Raw genomic sequence first — 25,184 nt, forward strand, 5'->3', positions numbered from 1 at the left:
TTGGATTCAGAAGATAAAAATAACCTGTATCCCATTCATTTCTAAAGATAATGCTGCCATGTGTATACTTTTGGCAAAGTACTGGGATATGCTCTTACAAAGATTAAACAATATACGATTTGTGTCCTCATAACCTTACCAACTATCAAAAGGATATCACAGACACACAAATAAGCATAATACAAAATGATATAAAATAAGTGTATAAGGAAGATAAAAAAGCTATTCTGGGAGAGAAAGGATCACCACTGGAAGACAAAGAAAGACTTCATGGTAATATTTGAGCTTGGTATTAACAGATAAAGATGAACAGCTGAAGATGGAGGAAAGATGGCAAAGGGGTACATATGTTAAATAGCAGGGAAAAATGCACCAAATCTTTGGATGATGTGTTGGATCTGATTATTGCATGATTTTTTTTTTTTTGACAATTTTAAAAAGTTGAAAACCTGTATTTGTTCTAGACTTTCAAGTTTGCTTTTTTTCTACATCTCCCAGACTTTAAAGGTCTCTATTATCTCTAACATCGATCTAGCCATAAAAAAATCTATTAAATGCTTACTTTGTGCCAGGTACTATGTTTAGCAATGGGAATACAAAGAGGGGTAAATAACAGCCCTTATCCTCAGGGAGTTCATGAGGCAACTCTAAGATGAGGAAACTTATAGGAATGTATTCATTTTAGCTCTGTTATCTAATTCTCTCTTGAATCCAAGAGAAGAAATATTTATTTCCATTTTCATTTCTCAATTGAATTTTAGAGTGCATGGATCAGAATATTTTTTTTAAACTAATTTATGTCTACGGGCACATGTTTTAAAAAGATTTACTTGAACATTATGTCATCTTGGCTTTTAACTTTAAAAAGCCATGATTGAGGTTGGTTTGTTTGTTTGTTTCAACTAATAATTCAACCTCCAATCCCATTCTCTTAAGATTTGCTTAATATATATAAAATCATATATTTTGATGAAGTATCAACTAAAGTGCTGATACCAGAGTTCCAAGACTGAAAAATTTTTGCTGAGAGCCTCCAGACTTTCTATTAGGATAGAGTATACTATACAAAGGATATAGTACACAATAGTACCTTTTTCTTTAGATAGGACTATATTTACAAATAATTGAACCACCCTTAGATACTTAATATTTATTTAACATTTCAATTTTTATGTAATCATATTTTACCTTATCAGACACATAGAGACCAAATTAAAAGAGTTAAAAGGAATGGACTTTTGTTCTTTGTTTTTATTCAAGAACTCAAGAGTATTCAATAGCAAGCTTAGCAGAAGCTTCTCTAAACCTAGAAGAGTCACCAAGCACTCTATTAGGTTACATATTTGTCATTCTTAATGATAACTCTCATTAGAAAACAAATAGTGGACCAGACAAGAGAATAAACTGATCACTTTGGGAAAATGTGCTAACTCAGATTCTATTTGAAAAAGTAGAAAGAAAAAAAAATCCTTTAAATATAATTGTCTTATTTAAATTTAATATAATGGGGCAGTGAGTTATATTGCAAGACATATTTATAGTTAATGTGTGTAAAATTTTATGGGTGGCAAATATGTTGCAGTAGGAATCTGCAGGTAAAAGAGTTTTTTTTTTTTTTTTAACTGCAAATTGTTGGGATAGGAACACAAGACAGTGCTAACAGAAAGTTATGTAGGTGAAGGGTAAATTTACCCTCACATATATGATTACATATATGATACAGCAGAAAGAAAAGAACTACCTTCAAAGTCTAGCTATGAAAGACTTTGGACAAGTCTTTTAACTTCTCTATCCGCAAGTTGTAGAATAACCACAAATTCTAATGTCAGCCTATGTATTTCATTCAACCTCTGAATGATAGCTTCTAATTAAGTATAAATATTTGTAGGAAGATAAATTTGTTATAGCAGTGAAATATTTTCATTTGTTAAAATAAAGAAACTGGACTAGATGATCCTTAGAATTCCTTCCAATTCTAAATCTTTTGATTCTAAGGAAAACTTATACTTTAGTTTGCAATATTCATAAAAAATTTCTGCAAAAAAAGAGAATTCTACAGTCATGTATGTCCCAGGAATGGCTGCTCATGGGTACAGCAGTCTCCTTATTTGTCAGAAATATGGGTCCCCAGTTACTAGGATTATCACATTGAATTCATGTCTGCTTTTGTTTTTCAATTAATTGTTTACAGCTGATGCATAAAAATTAACTCAAGCATGATTTTCTAAAAGAAAATCCAAGCTTTATTTCTACTATTAGCAGGGATACCAGATCTTTGAACCATGCAACAGAATGTTAATCAAATGCATTAAGTACCCTCAGATTTGTTGTAATCCAAGAAGCTAATGCCTTTATTGGCACTATCTGAAGCCTCCTGCATTTCTGATCCAGATAAAATCTACTGAACTGTTTCCACTTAATGCATCTATTCCTTCTGGCTATGCAAACTATTTTATTTGAAATTTTTTTCCGTTAAACTTACATAACCCAGTTAACTGTAACCCTCATAATCTATTTTTTGTAAGCTCCTCTTTAAAAATAAATCTGTCCAAGTCACGATAGTCATCACAAAATAAAACAAAACAAAAAAGTGTCCACAGCTCTATCACCAATGGAGTTAAAAAACAATAGATATTTATTTAGATTATTTGGTCATTCTCAAGGATACCACAATCCTTTTGGACCCCCAGAATAGCATCTTTTTATCATCTTCAATTTCTCTTTCTCACTTAGCCCATATATGCAATCCTTTGCTGAGTCTTAATTTTCTACCCTCACAGCACTTCTCATAGTGCTCTTTTCATACAGACCCACTTTGGTTCAGACCTTCATTTTCTTTCAACTGGTCTCACTGCCTGAAGTCTACTTAATCTAATCTCTCTTTCACCCAACTACCAAAGTGATCTTCCTGAGTATAAGTCTTAGCATGTGATCACTTACTCAAATAAACTCCAAAGCCTTCCTATTACTTTGAACATCAAATAAAAACTCCTCAGTTTGGCTTTTAAAGCTTTTTATAACCTGGCCTCTTCTGGTCCTTTATTCTATTCCACAGACACTATGATCCAGCTAGTCAGTTAGTCAGTTAAACATATTCTGTTTGCCAGGCACTGTACTGAGCTCTGTGACTATATAGAAAGGAAAAGACAGTCCACAGATATATAACATAAATTGGAGACAAGCAAGAAGGAAAGAACTAAAATTACAGGGCACCAGAAAAGACTTCTTGTAGAAGATGGGATTTGGGCTGGAACCTGAGGAAAGCTAGGGAATCCAGGAGGCAGAGATGAGCAAGGAGAGTATTCCAGAAATGGAGAATATAATAAAATAGCCCAAATCTGAAGACTGGTATTGGTGAGCAACAGTGAGGAGACTAGTGTCCCTGGAATACAAAGTACATACAAAGTCCCTGGAATACAAAGAGGGAGTCAGGTTGTGAAGGGCTTTGAATAGCAAACAGAGAACTTTATATTTGATCCTGGAGGTTAATGATAGGAAGTCAATGGAATTTTTTGAGTGGGGCATGGTGGTGATAATAGCATGATCAGATCTGATTAGTTCTGATTAGGAAGATTAATTTGACAGCTAAGTAGAAAATAGACTAGAGTGGGAAGATTCTTGAGAGAGGGAGACTACCAAGCAAGCTATAAAGTAGGCCAAGGCATGAGGTGTAGACAGCAACTCCAGAATGGTGGTAATATCAGATCGAAGGAGAATAATATAAAAGATATAAAGAAGGTATCAGACTTGGCAACAGATTACATATGGGGAGTGATTTACTTATTCTTCATATGAATCTATTCATCTCCCATTTCTGGGTCTTTTTACAATCTGTCTTTTATGTCTGGAATGTTATTCCTTTTCACAGCTTCTTAGTTTCCCTCAAAACTCAATTCAAATTATATTTCCTGCTCTTGCCTTCCCAGAGAAGATTACTTTCCATTTATTCTGTTTATAGTGAGGTGGCACAGTGGATAGAGGGCAGGGCCCATGATGAGGAACACTCATCTTTCTGAGTTAAAATCTAGCCTCAGATAATTATTAGCTGTGTGATCCTGGTCAAATCACTTAACTTTGCTTACTTTAGCTTCTTTATCTGTAAAAGGAGCTAGATAAGGAAATGGCAAACAACTCTAGTAATCTTTGCCAAGAAAATCCAAATGGGTCACAGAGTTTGATATGACTGAAATAATTGAACATCATCTCTATTTGTACTTTGTATGTAGTTTTATTTACATTTTTAAATTTTATGTGTCCCCTCTTTGAGGGCAGGGGCTATTTTCCCTATTCATTTGTATCTCTGTTTTAGTGTAGTAAAGTCCTTAGTTTAAGACAATCATAAGATATACATTGCATGTATCTTCAAAGAGCTAACTGTCATGTTGCAGGTTAATGGGATATGCACAAATCACTATTATAAATGATCTTTGAGTAATTTATAAACGATGAGAAGCTTTTTCTTTAACTTTGTTCTTTATACCAAAATGATTTTCATCAAATAAATGAATGAATGTGTAAAATTCAAACTTAGAGCCACTAAAAATATAAACAAAAAAAAAAAAAAAAGTACTTGTAAATGTTTCTGAATCCTAATTTTAATGTACACTCCTTTGTATGTGGTTGGGAAATTATCTTATATTCTGGAACATTTTTTTTTTATATAACAATGTCCTTATTGAAAACTATTTAATCATTTTCAGAACTTTGTAATTTCATAATAAAATATCAACTAAGTTGAAATTAAGAATGCATGTTTATCCTATAAAATGATTTTTCATATTAAGAATAAATCTTGAAATGCACTGAATATTTTAAAAGTAGAAATAATAAATATGTTAATAGGAAAAAGAGCACAAGGAGAAAAGAGCACTGTTACTAAGTATTTTACTGGGAATAAAGTACCCAAAATACTGAATCCAGGGTATGAGGAATAGAATTTACAGAAGGATGTACCAGTGAACTTAAGAAACAACCTGATATTACTCATATTCTTGAACTAGGAACAATGATCTACATTCCATAATACTGAATTCTAAAGAACTCCATAGTTGGAGGTTTCAGGACTGGGCAATAAATTCCTACCACAGAATTTTGGGAAACAAATCCCTTTTTATACATTTTAAGGAGATCAATAAGGATCAGGAATTGTACTTTCATGTCCAAAAAATCTCTGTGGAGAAAAAACTAGACATTCCTCCAACTGTTCTGCAGATTGGCTTAGAAGACAGGTGGGGCCAAGATATCAGATAATCTTTAATATTTTCTACTCTTTTTCATAGTCATCAAAACCTTATTCTTTTTGTCCCCTAGAAGAGCTTCTCAGCATAATTTTTTACTTTACCAAAGGTGGCTATTCCTTCCACTCCACTTCAAAGATAATTATTAATATAAGTCAGGGAACTACATAGGTATTTAAATCTGTATTATTGCATAAAATAAGACTACATTTCTTGTTGGCAGGCATACTGTGACATGGAAACAAATGGAGGTGGATGGACAATTATTCAGAAGCGAGAAGATGGCAGCACTGATTTTCAGCGCAGTTGGAAAGAATATAAAATGGTATGCACAATGCTAGGATTCAGTTTATCTTAAATTATATTATTTTTCATGAAAAGCATTTTTCTCTAAATTTACATATCTTAAGGAAGAGAACTTATCTCAAATTACCAAACATTTCTTTGCCCTTTGAAAAAAAGAAAACGTTGCATTCATTCTTTGGTTTTCAGATTAAATATGTCTCTAAATCAAAGACAACTTATCTAATGAACACACAGTTAAAGAGCACATGGAAAGTTTGTTTTTAAAGGAAAGTTCATCATCTTTTTTTTTTTTTAAATAAACTATTTCATGAGTCTTTACACCTATAATTTGCATGGAATTAATTATTTTTATTACGTTAGGCAGTTGCCCCCCTCTCCAAGTTCTTATGCTACCAGTCCATTTGTAATGCTTCTAGTCCATAAATTTGTCTCTGGTGAAATCTATTTCTTTAGCATTAGAGACCCTAAAGCTATATGGAGGAAATGAATTTCCATAGAAAGATTCAGTGATTACAACTTAAATTGACAGATTGTTAATTTCAAACTATAAAGGAAAACAAAGTAAGTAATTAAAAAATTAAATTACAGGGATTTGGTGATCCTGCTGGAGAATACTGGCTAGGAAATGAGCTTGTTTCCCAATTGACTAATCAACAACGCTATGTCCTTAAAATACATCTTAAAGACTGGGAAGGAAATGAGGCATATTCATTATATGAACATTTCTATCTTTCAAGTGAAGAACTCAACTATAGGTAAGCATATTGAATACAAGTAAGGAATTTTATAAAATGATTGTTGGATCAATTAAAAAATTTTCTCATAAATGATGCTCATTAAATATTCAAGACTTAAAAAAAGCAAACAAAAAACTATTGGAAGTAGGAAAACATTTTACCTGTTACACTTTTATTTGGTCACTAATTTACTATATAATTTAATGAGGTAAAATGTATTTATATTTTGTTTTCTGATAGGTTCCAAATTTAAAAAGACTGGATCTAAAAAAATGGATAGAATGCTTGTAGTCAGAAAGACTTGAGTTAAAATCTAGCCTTGAACATTTATGATGAAGTTTGTGACTCTGGGCACTTAATCATTGTCTACCTCAGTTTCCTCAACTGCAAAATAGGGATAATAATACACCCCCTTCCTAAGGTTATTGTAAGGATTAAATGAGATAATATTTGTAAAGTGCTTGCCCAGTAGCTGCCATGTAATAGTCCTCAGTACTTCCTTTTTTAAACTTTCTTCTTCTCCCTATCTTCCTTTCTTTCTTTTTCTTTCTCCTTCCTTCTTTCCCCTTTCCTTCCCCTTCCCAGGCTTTACAGATAGGGAAACAGTTTCAGAATGGTGAAGTGATTTGTCCAGCATCTCCTAGGAAGTAAAATGAAAATCCTAAGATTTGAACCTAGGGTCCTCTGGCTCCAAAGCCAATTCATTTTCATCCTCAATATACTGCTTTATTCTGGTCTTAGTTATCAATGTTTAGTTCTTATTATATCATAATGGCAGTAAATCTATAAACCAACATCTCTTTTTGCCCCTAAATCCAAATTCTTTTGAAATGAGTTCATTTTCTTCCTTATTTAAATATTTAAAAACCACAGAAATTTCATCTCCATAAAAGCCTTTTCTTTACACTTCATGCCTTTTAAGATAGTTTTGTCATAATGACAGAATAATAGAAAATTAATTCAACTTTAATATCTTCAGAAGCTCTTAAACAAATATAATTTTTTTGAGATTACCTATGGATTGGCTGAATGACAGTGTTACTTGGAGGAGTCATTAAAAGTATATAATGTTACTATTGTGGAAGCCCAGAACAAGCTACCAGTTTTTGTTTTTGTTTTTTAACAATGTATCATTGTTCAGACATTTCAGATTCTTTGTGTCTCCATTTAGAGCGTTTTTTTTTTGTTTGTTTGTTTGTTTGTTTTTTGGCAAAGGCACTAGAGTGGTTTGCCATTTCCTTCTCCTGCTTTTTTTTACAGATGAGGAAACTAAGGTAAACAGGATTAAATGACTTTTCTAGGTCACACAGCTAATAAGTATCTGAGACCAGACCAGACTTGAACTCAGGAAGATGAGTCTTAGTTATCCAGGTCAAACACTATCTACTCTGCCACCTAGCTGCCCATTAACAACTTGGATTTATATAATGTAAAATGCTCATTCCCCTTTCCACTATACTGATGAGAATTCAATTACTGTTGTACCTTAAATATTTTCTTCACAACAATCTCATGATAGAAGTATTTTTGAAACTCAAGAGAAGACAATTGGTTATGGCCTAATAAAACATTAAGATTAAGATGTAAATCTAAATCTTCTAATTCCAAGTCCTATGTTATTTTTGTCATAGAAAAGTGCATGGGATGCTTTTAGCTAAGGAGTTAGAAATTCATGGTTTTTTGGTTGCAGGCAGAGCACACTGTACTTATTGCCTTGTACACACTTGTAGTTTCTTAAGTAGCATTCACGTTCTCTTGCCTTTGGTGAATAGTTGTCAAGGATTTTATGTCAATAAGTTATAATAGTCAGTAAACAGGATAGAAGGAAATAAGGGAAGGAAGGAAACAAGCATTTCTTAAGTATTTATGTGTGCTAAATTGTGCTAAGGGTACATAGTCTTGTGAGCTTTTTGAGAACAAGAATGTTTCATTTTTTGTCTCTGCCTCTCTATCACAGAGCAAAGTACCTGACATATTGTTGATAACCAATCATAACCTGTTGATGGAATCTCAAAACAAAAAACAAAAAAATAAGGAAAATATAAATGATGAGATTATCTAGTGTGTTCCTAGGAAAATTGTAAAGCATTTGAAAGTAACAGTTATCACAGAATTTAATGAATGAGAAAGTCAAACAAACATATAAACATATAAAAAAAACCAAAATCCACAAGTACATAGAGACATGCCTATATATTGGACTGAAGAAAAGAAAATAAGAGATATTAGAGATCCTGGAGGTATTATTATTGGATTCCTACGTAAAGGATCTGAGAAGGTACAATAAGGTAGGATTTTGAGAAAAGACAGGGAAAAGAATTGCCTAGTAGAATTCAATAAGGACACCATTTCAGAAAAAAAGAGTGGGTCTCTACCCACTCATGACTCAAGAGTCGTAGAACATAGGATCTAAGTGGGAGCAAATGTTTGAGTTTTGTCTATGTAATCCAAATAAAGAAGAGCCAGTGTAATATCATACTGTGCTGGGCTCAGGAAGAAGTAGGTGCAAATTCTGTGCCTAACTTGTCCTAGCTTTAGGATCTTAGCAAGTTATTTATCTTCTCAGTGTTCTGGAACAACTTTCTTCTAAGTTGCTGATATGCATCAATGAAAGGCCTTTCCCCATTGAATATTCCCCATGTTAATGAAATTATAGGTTTGAACTTACCCATAAAAAAGGGAAAATTCTCAGTGCCCAATACATAATAGGTATTTACCTATAACCTGTAAATATTAAACTGAGGGACTTGAAATCAGGAAAATGATTCCAGAGGTAGCAAATGCATTGTTTAACATGTTAGACTCATTCTTAAATTTCAAGATAAATGGTCAGAAACAATTACTTTTAGTAAAGAAAATGTAAAACATATCAAAAATTTTCTAAAACCTCTACCTCTACATACTCATCTCTCATTATTCCCTGACTCATATCTTCCACACTTAATGGAAAGACCAAATCTAAGCAGGTACGGAAATAAACTGAATTTCAGAACAAACATTCTTAGCTCAGGGTAGACTTGATAAGTTGGCTAAGGTCCAAATTTCCCCCTTGTTTTTTCACTTAAAAAAAAAAAAAAACTATACAATTGTTAGTGTAGTGCACCTTGTAACCTTGTAGCTTAAATGTGTGATTCTGTTTCAGAATCAGCATTTGAACTGAGAAGCTCCTCAAAAGGAGTGAAGAGGCTTTTATTATTTCTTTAGAGGGACTGGTGATGGGGGAGGGGGAGAAAGGTCCTTTAATCTTATCCTAGCTTCATATTTACTCTAACATGGTTCAAAACTTTACTGCATTTTAAGTTATAAATAGTATACCATTGTTTCAACTCCAAGTTAAATATGTTTTTCATCTGGAAGCACTTAAAATCTACAGCAGTGCACTTCTCAAAAAAAAAGAAAACATACAAAAATTAAAGAATTAGAATGTTTATAGAGGAACCACTGATAAATGGGTCATTACCCCTGCTCATTGACATTATTAAAATATAATTATTCTACACTAAATTGTAAATAGATACTTCCTTGTGACATTCAATCAATGTTTCAATGAGCCATAAAAAGCAACAGTTTAAAACCTGATTTAATTTACTTGGCTATTAGAATGAGATATTATATATTTTAAGAATTTGTTATTGTGTTAAGTTATGCCAGTGCTAAGATGAAATTTATTGTGGCTAAAAGAGAATTTTCTTTTGTATAACTGCAAAAGAACAAAGCAACAAAAGTATAGAATATCTTTTTTTTTTTTCTTTTCCATTTGTCTCAAAATGTTGGAAAAGAAACAGATCCATTTTGTCAGAATAGATAAGCCTATCAGAATGGGTATTATCATTATTGATAACAAAAAAATTGTGCACAAATCCTCAAATTTAACCTAAATGTTATATATAAAATCTGAGATATGATCAATATTTGCATCAATTATTTTTGTCACCTTTAAATATGCTATGCAGATTTCAATTTAAACCAGTTTCAAGAAACTTCTAAGATTCAGAAGTGACTAACTAAAATTTACAAATCATATTCCATGTAGGAATTAAAATTACATAGTCTTTATAAGAGTTGCTAATGAACAACAGACCCTTTTTTGGTTTGTTTTGTTTTCCTTTTGGACAGGTTTAATAGGTTTAATGAATACCCAAAATGCTAAAAATTATACAACAGAGAAAAGGAGAAAAAAAGTATAGTTAATCTCAATGTTCCCAGTGATTGACCAAGAATTTGGGGGGAAAAAAAGAATTTAACAATCAGAAGAAAAAAGCAACAATTCACCTGTTTTGGAAACTAAAAGAAAATTACTTTTCTTATTCTGTGAAATAGGCATGCAACTAGGAAAATTAAAAAAATGATTGGGGAAAAAAATCAGGAACTTCTGACAAAATCAATCCTACTTGTTTGAAACAAACAGGGTAACATGGTGATTCAGAAATTTGGCTACTGACCTGTTTGTGAAACTACCAGTAGTATTTTAATATGGTTATTGTATTTTTCTTTAATATTTACTATATCAATTATGCTATTTTGAGCAGCAGTGTGGCTTGGTGAAAAGAGTAATGAACTTGTATCTAAGAAGATTTACCTTCAAAATTTTTCTCAAATACTTGCTAGCTGTGTGACTCTGGGCAAGTCATCTAGCTTCTGGCTAGCTTCACAAGTAAATCAAGGATATTAATAACATTTACCTTCTGGGGTTGCTATGGGGATCAAGTGAGATTATGTAAGCAATGAATATGTTATTGTTAATATTATGATCATCTCTTTTAACTTGACCTTCAGCAAGGTTTTTAGAAATTTTAGTCTGGTTTTATAACGTGCTAATCATAGATTTCCTCATATACTTAAATGTGTGATTCTGTTTCAGGAACACAGCATTTGAACTGTTAATAAGAAGCTCCTCAAAAAATTCTCTTGGACATAAGCTTTGTCTATTCCATCAGTAATATTAAAAATGAATTTCAAGACACCTGTACATTACTGAAAATTATAATTATGAAAAGCAATTGAAAATCATTGATAACTTTCATCAATATAAAATTTTTGAAATACTTTTTTTTACTCTCCTCTATAAAAATCATTTTGCTGGGGTTAAAGAGTGAGTCATAGACATATGGCCCTATTCTATAGAAGTTTTTACCTAAATAAAAAATTGAGTGATTCAATATAAAGCACACTGAATTTTGAGTTAAATGAGACTTGGCTTTGAGTACTGCCTCTGAGGTATACTAGCTTTGGGGCAAATCACTTTAATCTTCAGTTTATTCTTAAATTAGGAAAAAAAATTAACTTTAGGGGTTCTTAGCTCTTTTTTTTGTGCCATGGGAGCCTCTGGTAAAACCATGGATCTCTTTTTGGAATAGTTTTTAAATGTATCAAAATAAGTATAAAAGAAACCAATTATATTGAAATAGAATGTTTTTCTTTTTATCTCCTTCCTTCCTTCTTTCTCCTCCCCCCCCTCTCTCTCACTATATATATATATATATATATATATATATATATATATATATATATATATATATACATATATATATATTTATAACACTTAAATAAATACATTCATATATATATATATATGTATATATATATATATATATATATATATATGTGTGTGTGTGTGTGTGTGTGTGTGTGTGTGTGTGTGTGTGTGTGTGTGAATGTATTTATTTATTTCATTTAAATGTTAATTTATGTTTTTATGAGTATCATACAAGATAGTATATGTAAAACAATAGATATGTGCTATTAATAAAATTGATATAAAAAGCTTGTAGAAAATATATAGATGTATAAATATATATTCATTAAACATAAATATAAATAGCATTTCATATATATATACACACATGTGCATGTATAATCTAAGTCAAAGGTAAATTTATTTGTGAAGAAAAAAGTAAGTAGGGGATCCTCTACTAAGATAAAACATATTATTTTAGAGCTAGGTAAGTCTGAGGATTTATCTGAGGATTTACCTTATCTATCAACTCCAGATGCTATCTTGAAATTAGACATGGTCTTAAACCATGAAAAACAGGCAGAACAACTATATGTTTCCCAGTCAGATAAATAAGTGTTTAGAACTATCTGATCTTTAAGGAGTTTCTTGACTCAATAAATCATGATATTGCCTATGGAATATTATTTATTTCAAGGATACAGAATTTCATTGGTATGGGTACTTTCTCATTGCCAAAGATCACCACCTCCTAACACTTTTAATATATGATATAAACTTTTATATACTTTTTCCAAAAAAATCTATATCTTACTATCTATGTTATTAATATAAAAGTTACTTGATACTGAGTTGAGAAAGTGTTAGAGAGTTCTGTTAATCATTTCCTACTTCATTTATCCTAATAACTCATCCTCATGGAATCACTTCATCTCCTTTGGACAATCATCCTTGGACAAGATGAGATCTTTTTTATCATCTTTCTCTCTTGTTTATCTAAAACACTAGGAAAATGCATTTGAAGGACATATGTATTCCCCATTGATTTAAATGCAAGCAAACACCACAAGTTTCGCTTTTACCTTAGACCTTGCTGATAAGTTGGTTCCTGTTTATGTTACTGCAAAATATTTTGAACACAGTGTATATCAGTACTTGGACAGAACACAACTTCTGTTGACCAGGATTTTCATTGTGAAACACTTTTCCACAACTGGACATCAACAAGTTAGCTTCTGTTTGGTTGTTTTTCTTTCTGCTACAGGATTCACCTTAAAGGACTTACTGGGACAGCAGGCAAAATAAGCAGCATAAGCCAACCAGGAAATGATTTTAGCACAAAGGATGCAGACAATGACAAATGTATTTGCAAATGTTCACAAATGCTAACAGGAGGTAGGAATGAATTTGTGTTCCTCAGTCTTCCTATTTTTATTGGCAAGGATGAGTATCATAGAGTTAATTTTGAATTTCCAAAGCATGACTACTGACAAAGTCCAAACCTCATAACTCGAGGTGTTTCAATGACAGGTAAAATTTGCTTTTCATTATTTTAGGCTCCTGAATAACAAGCTAAAATTCTTTGTAAGACTTTTATATCTTAAAACGTGTGTTAAGACCAACAACTGAGAAACTGGCAAAGAGAAGTGACATCTGATATCAGGAAGATCTTTTCTGATCTTGAGCATATTCCTAAAGTATAGAGGTTCATACAAAAAAGGGAAAGAATAGAAGAAAAAAGATAGACATGAAAATCTTCAGAATGACTACCTAGAAAGAAAGCTATAATTCAGTACTGTAAGAAGCAGCATGATATAGTAGGAAAAGACCTGGAAACCTGGGTTCAAATCACAGCATATCTCAAAGTACACTAGAAAGAATACTGGCTCTTGAAGAAATTGGACCTGGATGGTTACTTACAACTTCTAGAAAAGTCATTTATTTCCCCTAGATTTGTTTCCTCATTTATATTGAGGGGATTGAACTAGATGGCATTTGAGATTACCTTCAGGTCTAAATCCATGATCTAAATCCTGTCTGTCAAATTAGCTCTGTAATTATGGCTAAATCACTTATTCTCAATAGGTTACAATTTCTTCTTCTATAAAATGGGAATCAGAATAGCCATAGTATTTACTTTGCTAGTTATACAAATATACACAAGTGATACAAATATCAGCTATTATTTGAATAGAAGAGTTTCTTAATTCTCTCTAAGAAACTCCTGACATTTAAAAATCAAATATCATCAATAATTATAATAGCAGAATGATGTTTTTATAATGATGTAGGATTACAAAGCACTTCCATATTTATTATATCATTTGTTTCTAGCAATAGCCCTATGTGGTAGATAGAACAAATATTACTGATCCCATTTTGCTGAAGAGAAAAATTGAAGCCCAGAAATCAGGTAACTTGCCCAACACTACACAGTTAAGAAAAAGCAGAAATACAGAGGCAGCTAGATAATGCAATAGATGGTGTCTGGAGGAGCTGAGTTCAAATCCGACCTCAAACATTTAATACTTACTAGCTGTGTGACCCTGGGAAAGTCACTTAACCTTACCTGCCTCATCAATGAGGGGGAAAAAAAGCAGTAGTAGAACACTAATCTAGATCTTAAGAATTCAAGAATTCCACTAAATCAGTCTACATTCTCAATTCACAAATTTTTAAAAATGCCTTGTTAATTAGTTCTTTGATGGGAAAATCAAAAGCACCCAACAAAATGAAAAAAGAGATAATTTTTAAAGTGCACAGTGATTATTAGATAATAACTTGACTGATATATATTAAGTTATATTCTCACTGTTGCACTTGTCCAATATCTTCCAATCTAAGCTGTTTGTTTGTTTGTTTGTTTTTTCCCTTTAAGGAAAATAACTGACTTGTTCAAAAACAAAAATAACTTTAATAATAGCCACTTAAGCTATTCAAAGTTTTATTAACAAAACTACTAAGGTTTAAATGGTAGCTATTTCTTATTAGAAAACTTGCTTTATTAGACCAGAAGCCTCAGAAACTGACATTAACTTTTAGTTATTGTGACAAATAATATAGACCAAAAATAACGTAGTAGCTTTTTGTTAGTTCAGAGATGCCAGGTCATGAAAAAATTTAAATGTAATAATATCCCGAACCCCAAGTATGAAGAAACAAAATCTGTAAGGTCTTAGTTGGAACCATTTAGACTTTTAATTCAAAATATTAACTTAATTTTCTTTAGAAATATATGCCAAAATGCTAATAGATGTGACCTCCGTACTTAATGACAAAGCAAAGAATAAGCAAATAAGAAATTCTGACAGGTTTATAGTCATTTAAGTTTCAATTTTTTTCCCTAGACATGACCAGACTTTGTAAAAATAATTCAAATAATCAGTAATAATAATGGTTTTGAAATAATGGTGAAGGAATAAGAGGAGGAAATTTGTTCTAAAATCACTTGTCTAGTTCCCAAGAGAATTAAAATGCTAGATTAATTACATTTCTAAAAGTAAGGGTCCTTAGTTTTTACTTGGTGAACAAGGTCATCCTTATTAATCATAATTACTCCAACAAAACATTCTATAACGATAATAAAAATAAGCTTATCTTCATTCTACTTTTACTATCCCAACTTGGTCTGTACCATAATGATTCTCCTTAGAATTAAAAAAAAAAAGTATGTATACACATACATATATTATGTACATATATATTATATGTATATATATGTATGTATATATGTAGGTATATGTATCTTTAATTTGCTAGTCCTATGTTTTTAGCTCAGTTCTCAGTTTTAATATTTTCAGCCTACCCACACATTTTGAAATATTTAAGAATTAAGTACAAAAAGGTATTAGTGCAACTACAGAAGGGAAAATATATTTTGTCACTTAAATGTTAATTTAAGGTCTGAAAATGGAATGGAAACAGAGATTTGGAAGAATAGCCAACGCAAAGGAGAAAGTATAGGTCTTTTTATTGAACAAAAATCAAATTCTGATTTCTTTTCTGAATCAAACATGCCCCATATCTAGTTAAAATAATTCAGGCTGGTATAATAATTCAGTAGGTTAAATTTCATGGAAATTGTATAATTATCATTCAACTGGTCTTAGAAAATACTTATCTTTAAATCTGTATACACAAGGCCTGAGTATTTTATAGGCTTGCGAATCACATACATTATTTATTATACTATTATTATACTATTTATTATTTATTATACTATTTCAAATTAAATCAATTTAAATCACACTATGTAAATTTTGTTATAATTTAGGGACCAGATTGAAGTAACAGATGATAGTAGTTTTAGTAATAGTAGTAATAGTAAGTAGTAGTGGTGGTGGTAGTAGTACTATAAGCAGCAGTAATATACATACATTAACAGTAGAACATAAATTCTGATAAAACAAAATCTATAAGGTCTTATTTGCATTCAATTGGAACCATATAGACTTTTAAATCAAAATACTAACTTAATTACACTTAGAAATAATATATGTCAAAATGTTAGTAGATCCTACATACTTAATGACAAAACAAAGAATAAGCAAATAAGAAAATCCAATGCTATACCAGTCAAAATGCCAAGAAATTACTTTATAGAGCTAGAAAAAATAGAAAAAAAAATAAAAAAAGGCAAGAATTTCAAGAGAATTAATGGAAAAACATGCAAAGAATAGTGGCCTAGCTGTATCAGATCTAAAAATATATTATAAAGTAGCAGTTATAAAAATCATTTGGTACTGGCTAAAAAACATAGTAGATCAGTGAAATAGGTTAGGTTTAAAAAACACAGTAGTTGATGACAATAGTAATCTAGTGTTTGATAAGCCCAAAGACTTAACAAGCTGGATAGGTTTCGACTATGAGGCTAGCAATAGTAATGATAGATAAAATTCAGCATAATTAAATTCAGAAAGACTCATCATCAAGAATATGTCTTCCAAGTGATAAATAATTGATAAATTTTATTTCTCAGAATTTATGAAGACCACCTACTAAAGCATGGCACTTTGGCAGTTTAATGAAACCTAGAGATCCTTTCTTAGTATAATGTTTTTAAATAATTGAAGGAAATATTAAATTTCAGTTAGGAGTGATAAAAATACAGATATAATTTTTTTCTATATTCAAATTCATGGACCTTCTGAAATGTCTATAGACTCCTTTTTTTTTGCAGGGGGAGGGGAGTAAGTAAACTTCTACATTGAGGTATGGAGTAATACAGTTTTCATCAATGGAATAAATTGTCACATATTCATGAAATTACAGATCTTTGAAGTTAATCTTAAAATTACTAATCTAGTTTTTCTTTACTCATACTCCTGCTTTTCTTTATGCATCTTTTTAATGGGAGTCTTAAGTTGTAGTAGAACAACTCTTTTTATGCACATGGTTGTTTGCATTCTATAAGTTTGGACAATTAGTGGGTAGCAAAGAAGAAAAACGTGTAAAATCAAATTTATTAAAATATTCATTGTAATTCATTCAAAATTGTGAAATGTATTTAAGATAAGAAAAGCATTAGATTAACAATACTTTCCCTTGTAAGAAACTTTTGGCTCATAAAAGAGATATTTAACATGTCTATTTCCTTATTTATTTCTGTTTCCACTTTTGATAGGTTGGTGGTTTGATGCCTGTGGTCCTTCCAACTTAAATGGAATGTACTACCCACAGAAGCAGAACACAAACAAGTTTAATGGCATTAAGTGGTACTACTGGAAAGGATCAGGGTATTCTCTCAAAGCTACAACTATGATGATTCGACCAGCAGATTTCTGATTTTTTTTGACTTTCTCTGTGAATGGCATCTTGTGAGACTTCATTTGCCAAGCATTTAAATACACAGCTGCACCATATCTTTTCTTCCACATCAGAAAATATGCACTTTTGCATCAAAGGATCGTGTTCTGAACCTCAACACTGTAATATTCATCACTTTAACCTATATTTTTTGACTAGTCAACACAAGACCTACAATATGAAATAAATGGAAAGAAAATGATCTAATGGAAAGACTGTAGAAAATAAATTTATGTTCAAGAGATGTTCTAATAACATAAGGACTCTTCTCATAATCATTGGTGTTATGTGTGAGTTTATCAAGTAAATAACTGGAACTGTGCAATATTCATAAATAATACAGCATCACTAACTTTAAACATAACGCTTTGTTACAGTATTCAATTATTCATAAACGTGAAATCCAGATTATTTTGTTTTATGCAGTTTGTAGATTGTGTAAATATCCATAGTTTCTTAATTTTGCATCCTAGTATTAAAAAGATAAAACTGTCCTTTGTAAAATCCACCCAAAGCCCTTAAAACCTGTATCCAGGGATTTCCTCAGAGTTAAATAGAAGATTACTTAATTAATACATGGGGAAAAAGAAAAGAAAATCTACATTTTTTTACTCTTCCATTTAGGAGCTTTGAATTTTATCACAGAAAAACAGCATATTTACACATGAGTTGTTGACTGCTTAATTTCAAACACATTCAGATTTCTTACTTCTTGGTCTTATATTTAAAATTAGATCTTTGATATTTTTATTGTGGTATTTTCATTGCAATTTATATGAAGAGTAAACTATTTTTCTTACCATCTAAAAATAAAATATAATAAATAAAATAAAATGATCTCAAATAATTAAATATCACTTAGCAAAAGAGATAATTGTTTTACTTTAAATTTTTTTTTAATTTACTTAGGATCATCAAGCTTTGTATGATTGTGAAATTCAAGTATATCATTATGACTCAAACCAAGAAAAATGGCTTTTGAGAGAGAAGAAAATTATACATATCATTTCATGAATAAGAAATTTGGGGAAGAGTGAGTGTTTGTTTTTGTCCCCCATCCTTTGTCTCCATTATCTATCTAATGAGATACTTTTCAGAAAGAGAATAGCATTTAATTTGTGGTTTAAAAAAGCTTCCATTTAAAACAACTTTTTTTTTTTTCAAGGCTTCAAATTCAATCAAAAGCACTTAATGGTACTTTAATTTCACAGTGATTTTACCCACTAAATTTTCTTAACTGAAGAAAATAATCAATAAAGACAATAAGATTTTATTTTCATTTGTCCTCTAACCATGAAAAATATTTAAGATATAAAACACTTCCTATATGTTTTACAAGTACAATTTTATTCTTCTAACTCCAGTTATAAATTCCTGAAATCTCTTCCATAGACAGACCAGTTGAATCACAGATTTCTACATAGTTTAAAGTGATTTTGGAAAGCTGACTTGGATCCTTATACAGCTACTAAGCCTCAATTTATGAAACTATACCTTAAACTTAGAAGTTCAAAATGAAATCATGGTTTTTCCCTTCACATATTACTATTAAGAAAATATAATGGCCAAGAAGTCAAAGAATCTTAGAACACTTTTTAATATGAATTTACTAGTAAGTATATGATGAAAAGGTCATCATTGGTATTATATTAAAAGAAAAGCATTTGGTAAGAGAAAAATATTTAAAGGACTACAATTAACCTATAGTATAGTTCTGAACCAAGTATAATGAATAGTATGACAGGCAATGGGTAAGAAAAAGATATGGGGAGGGAGGGATAGGGAAGAGTGAAGGGAAAAAGACAAACTTGTTACTCAACTGGAATGGAAAGTTTGCAAGAAAATTCCTACAATACTGTGGATTTTAACTTACAAAACACATAAATTTACTCATGTACTTATTACAAACATTCTAATTAAGGGGGGGAAATTTAGTGTTATTTTTCCTTTATACTTTAATTCCTAAAACCTTATTTTAAACAAAAGACACACTCCTGCTGAGGGACATTCCTAGTCTATTAAAAAAAACATTTGTAAAGTCAGAAGGAAATCAAAATAGTATTCTTAAAACAAAAACAATAAACAATCATGATAACCACAGTAGGGCAGAGTTCAACTCTCTTGCTAACTTATCCCATGTAGCATACTCATCAACTAAGTTAACAGAGAAAAAAGACTTGAAACAAAACAAAAACAAAACAAACAAACAAACAAAAAAAACACAAGCAATTCATCTTTAGAACAGATATAATTTTGGAGATTAAATTGTTGTACATCTCTGTCAACACTTTTGAAAAATAAATCCAACCTCAGTATAACCTTGCCCTTACCATGGTCTTCAAGTGACTATTAACAATATTAATTACTCTCTTTAAAAAAGTGAATACGAGAACAGTTTTACTGGGAATTGTGACTCAGAGTTGAATAATGTTCAAGTTCATTGTAGAATTATATGAAATACTTTAAAATTCTATAATTCTCTTCTCTCATTCTATCTTCATTCACAGCTTATACAATCATTGGTAGAAATAAAAATAATAGCAGGAGATAATGTACTACTGCCATTCTAGGCAGATTCAATTATTTTAAACTTCATTTTAAAGAACTTTATAAATTTTCAAGTGCTGTATAAATATGTTATTATGATCATTAAAAGTAACTTTTGTAGTATGTTATGGGAAGTTTTATTCCTGGGTCAGTTCACAAATGCTATTTAATTTTCTGAATATACCTAGGAAGTAGGTAGACAACAATGGGTTAAGTTTCATCTACATCTTCCTAGTTAGACATATTGCCATCCTTACCAAAGGAATTTATTATTCTTTACTTTTCATTCTATCACAATCTGGTGAGAAAGTCAAATGGCATACACAAATATAAAATGGCATTAGACTTACAGAAGCTGCAGGGAAGTAGTCTGAAAGTTCATATGGCTCCTCTGAAACCCAATAGCCAAATTCCAAAGACCACAGTACCTACAAATGGAACAAAAAGCAGTTCATTTCTGGATTTACTGTACTTTTAGGTAATAATAAAAAAGGAAGAAGAAAATCTGAACAGCAGCAGTTGCTCATCTCTGCAACAGATATCTATCTGAAAATCAAACCACTTTCAAAATAATAATATTGAATAAAATTACAAATTTTAATAAAAACGTGGTTAAGAGTCTCATGATGACTCAATTATAACATTACATTGCCAAATACTGGAATGTAATATCTTTAATGAACACATAGTATAATATTTTGGAAAAATCCTAAAGAGACTCAATTTTCAGAGCCATTTAGAGCTTGACTAAAAGGATAATTCAAGTTTATTATCATTACTATATATTTCTTAAAGACAAATTAATCAAAAAATTATCAATATAATAATGAAATAATAAGAATCAATAATAATAATAACAAACATCAATCATGACAGTGATTCCTAAATCAGCATCCCTATCTTAAGCAATGGCCAACATTTTCACATTATGGAAAATTCCTATAATACATTTTATGACTATTTAATGATTTATAAAGGGAAATATCTTTCCCTGGTCCTAGAGGCATGCAATATCCCATAGGCAAGCTTTAATGACTCTTATTATTTTAGCTTGTAGCATTGTTAAGGTTCAAAGTTCTGTTTTGTTTTAAATTCAACCAAGATATCTGACTCACAGCAGTAAATTCCAGTCAGGGTCTACACACCCTGAAAACAAATATTTTCTTTTATATTCACTAAATGTATCACTCTAATCACAGTTAATTTGGCAGAATTAAATTACATTGGTACAACTTATAGAAGAACTACAATATGTTTTCTTTTCTTTTTACAATGAATCCAAGTGTTTTCCATGGTTTCTACATATGGGGTGGACTAGATATTTTGAGTTTTTTCAATGAATGATTCTTAATTATTCCATTCTAAAAATTATCAAGGTTAGAGTCATGTATATTAAAACTTTCAATTTTTCACATCAACCTTTTATGTTCATCTACTATGTACTCAAGGTATGTACTCAACCAGCTTGAATCACTGATGTGGCTTTAAAAAAGAAAGACCTGATCATGATACTAGAATATATAAATAAAATATGGCATATGATATACAACATTTATAAAATACTTACTATACACCATTTATACACACTCATCCAAATGAAGATATATTCCAACCCTGATTTTTCCTGATGTTACATATATAGTTCTCTTTTAATTATATCATGCTTCATGTAAGTAATGTATTCCTAGAATTCTGACCATGCTCAAGTCTCAGTAAAATTAATTAGTGAACAAATATGCATAGTGTACCTATGTAAGTAGGAACCTAAGTGGGTGCACAATAAGGAATAAAGTGTGCTCCTAGCTCTCAAGGAGCTAAAATTCTAATTGGACAGATAGTATATAACCAAACAAAAAAGATAACTAAACAAGTAAAGAGTACAATTAGTGGGCCACAGGGCTCTACTTTCATCCCCCTTTTCCTCCTATCCCATCTCCTTCAAACCAAGGACCTCAGAATTCCACTCTCCATTTTTCTAAAGCCTCCTTTAAAACTATTTTTGACATTATAGGGTTAGATCGTTGTCTTAAAATATTTGTTAGATGATCTTCAAGATTTTTGAAGATTTTTTGCTTTTTTATTGTAATAATTTTATTTTTAATACACATTGCTTTATGAATCATGTTGGGACAGAAAAATCAGAGGAAAAAGGAAAAAAACATGGGGGAGATTAAAAAAAATAGAAAAAAGAAATGAACATTGCATGTCTTGATTTACATTCAGTCCCCTTATATCTTTTTCTGGATGCAGAAAGATTTCTTAAGATTATCAGAATGACTTTTTTATCTTTATCTCACCACCTCATGATGATTACTGACCACCTTATTATATTAGATATGATATGAATATTATCTTTTGTTAATCTGTAGGAATCTTAATAATAAGATAATACTTGGATCATTTTTCTGCTAAGATGACACTAAATCCCCAATGTCAGAAAACATCTAAAAAGGGCATGGCTTTAGAAAAATGGAACCTAGAACATGTAATTTCCTACTTTGTGAAAAGGGAAAGAAAGAAGGAGGAGAAGGGAAAATATCTAATGAAAGAAATATCTTATTTTGAGTTTAAGGGAATAGTCAAAGATTTAATTTCAAAATTTTATAAGAATTTTGGGAATTTTTATAAGTCATCAATTAAAGTTGGAGAGAACAAAGAAAGCTTCATAGAGATGGTGAAATTTGAATTGTGTTCATGGATGTGTACAACAGAATTGGTGACTTGTGATAAGGACTTTAAAGGCAGAAGAAATGGTATGAACAAAGGATTTGAGTAAGGAAACATAAGATATATTTAGAGAATAGCTCAAATTGGTTGAATAAGAAGATCTATATAGGCAAAGACTATGGGAAGATCATAAGACCATAGGTAAGAAAACTAAGGCACAAAAAAATTATCTGAACTGGTCCAAAAATCATATTGATATTACATAGGAAAACTGAAGTTTGAGCCCAGGTTGCTAATTCTAAACACAGGGCTCTTTCCATTACATCATACAGACTCTCAATTGATAGGGCTAAAAAACAAAACATGATGAATGACTACCATGAGCAAAAGAATTTGCTTATATACATATTACAAAAAAGCAAAAAGCTGGAAAATGGTTAAAATGAGTTCAAATAACAAGTGAGCTTTAAATGTCACGTTTGTCTTTATTTGATAAATAAAATAAAACAGTACTGAATGGAAAAGGATCAGAGGGAGAGACATAATTATATATGTATATGTGTGTATAGAAAAGATAAGAAAGTCTCAAAGAATTAGAATACTATTTATCTTGGAAGAGGAAAATTAAATATTTATAATGATATTCTATCTTTAAAAGTCTTCTGAAAATGGCTGATATATAATTGCCTTAGAGAAATGAGGCAGAACAAATAGAAACTGGATTAAAATTCATTATAGAGAAAATTTTAAAATGTCTAAGCAACTATAAGAGGGTGCTGAAAAGCATGAAACATAGCCTACACGATCAATTGAAATGTCCAAAAGGCAAGAGATACTTATTCTGATAAACTGAAGACATCTTTATAAACCAAACTACAGATTTTGCAAATGAAATTGAGAAAAATATTTTATAAAAAATTTAGTACCTGGATTTAATTTTAAATTATGGGCGAGGGTGATCAGGCTTTTAGAAATCTGAATCCATAGCATACATATTTATCTAGATATGTATTTTACAAGTTTCTGTAATCTATTAAGTTTTTTTCTTTGCTATAGCACTCTAACATTAAATTCATAAGAGGTCTAATACAGAAATAAAAATTACAAGGCCAAGATTATTTAAAAATGTTAAAACCTTATTGAAATCAGAACATTTCCAAAGCAGTTTAGTAGAGTAGAATTCAATCCAATATATTTCTAATTAAAGTCAATGATTACCAAGAACAGAAAATTTTAGCTGAAACAAGATTTGGCATGCTATAAGATTATGAAAACTATATTTTATCCTCTAATAAAGAGTAGCTAGTGATATTTTTATTTTTAAATTAGAGGAGTAATTTGATCTACTTATAAGGAAAAAATTTTGGTAGTCAAAGCTGATTGATGGAGATGGAAGATGGTTTGGAGGGAGGAAGATCCATTAGGAAACTATATCCCAAAAAGTCCAGGCAAGGGGAAATGAGGGCCTGGACTAGAATGGTGGCAATGTGAATAAAGTGAAGGGACAAACAAGCAAATATTCTAGAGGTAGAACTGACAGGCATTGACAGTTGAGAGGATATGAGGGGTGGGGTGGGATAGAATTGAGAAGAAGAAGAGAGAAGAAACTGAAATGACTCTGATGTTTCTCACTTGGTTAATTGGAAAAAAGCTCAACAGAAATTGCAAACTTGGTGGGAGAGGCAGGTTTCTAGGGAAAGGTGGATTTAGTTTGTGGTAAATTGAGCTTAATAAGGTGCTATCTGAATATCCAGCTGAATTTAGTTTCTACAAACATCTGAAAGCATGGGGCTAGAGTTCAAAAGAGAGACCCAGGCTAGAAAGGTTGATTAGATTATTATCCAAATAGAACTGACAACTGAAGTCAATGTTGTGAATGATTCTGAAAAGAAGAAAAATAGAAACAAAGAGAAAACTACAGAGAACAGTTTATGATACAGGAGGCTAGATGAGAAAAAATAAAAAGGTATTAGGAAAAAAAACAAAACAGTAGAACTGTAGAGGTTAAAGAGTAAGAGGAACTTGGGGAAGCCAATAATATAAACTATTTCAGAAGGCCAAGGATCCAGAGTAGGAGAAAAGAGAGGTAGACAGGGAAGAACAGGCATGTATGAATAAACACATGTTCCTGTTTATCCATATATATATATGTGTGTATATATCTTTAAATATATTAAATATATGCATAAAGTTTCAGTTTGCATAAACACATATGGTAACTAGGCATAACCAGGCTTGTATCTATAATATATAGTGTGTTACTATTTTCTAGGGTACAATCGCTTGAGTTCCTATAAAACAGGTATTTAAACTATTTAGTTGAAATATAGAGAATAGGAAATATGATAGTATTGTGTTTTTTGCATTTGGTTTCTGTTCTGTGACATTTTTATACTTGGTATCTTAAACATATAAGGAACCAATAAAGTA

At 30.8% G+C, this 25,184-nt stretch overlaps 2 protein-coding genes across 9 annotated transcripts in view; one reads left to right on the top strand and one right to left on the bottom strand.

The window, feature by feature from the left end:
• ANGPT2 (angiopoietin 2) overlaps window positions 1-17,797 on the top strand; it is a 72,500-nt gene extending 54,703 nt beyond the window's left edge. For all 4 annotated transcript variants that reach the window (XM_074287952.1, XM_074287953.1, XM_074287955.1 and 1 more), the window contains 4 exons: window positions 5,461-5,562; window positions 6,132-6,298; window positions 13,000-13,130; window positions 17,359-17,797. In XM_074287952.1, the coding sequence (XP_074144053.1) occupies window positions 5,461-5,562; window positions 6,132-6,298; window positions 13,000-13,130; window positions 17,359-17,519 (561 nt within the window). In that variant the 3' untranslated portion in view covers window positions 17,520-17,797. The remainder of the gene's footprint in view (window positions 1-5,460; window positions 5,563-6,131; window positions 6,299-12,999; window positions 13,131-17,358) is intronic.
• The window catches only part of MCPH1 (microcephalin 1), a 314,170-nt gene that overhangs the window by 147,940 nt on the left and 141,046 nt on the right, over window positions 1-25,184 (bottom strand). For all 5 annotated transcript variants that reach the window (XM_074287951.1, XM_074287946.1, XM_074287947.1 and 2 more), the window contains one exon: window positions 20,438-20,515. In XM_074287951.1, the coding sequence (XP_074144052.1) occupies window positions 20,438-20,515 (78 nt within the window). The remainder of the gene's footprint in view (window positions 1-20,437; window positions 20,516-25,184) is intronic.

This window comes from Sminthopsis crassicaudata, chromosome 2 (genome assembly GCF_048593235.1).
Source record: "Sminthopsis crassicaudata isolate SCR6 chromosome 2, ASM4859323v1, whole genome shotgun sequence".
NCBI lineage: Eukaryota > Metazoa > Chordata > Mammalia > Dasyuromorphia > Dasyuridae > Sminthopsis > Sminthopsis crassicaudata.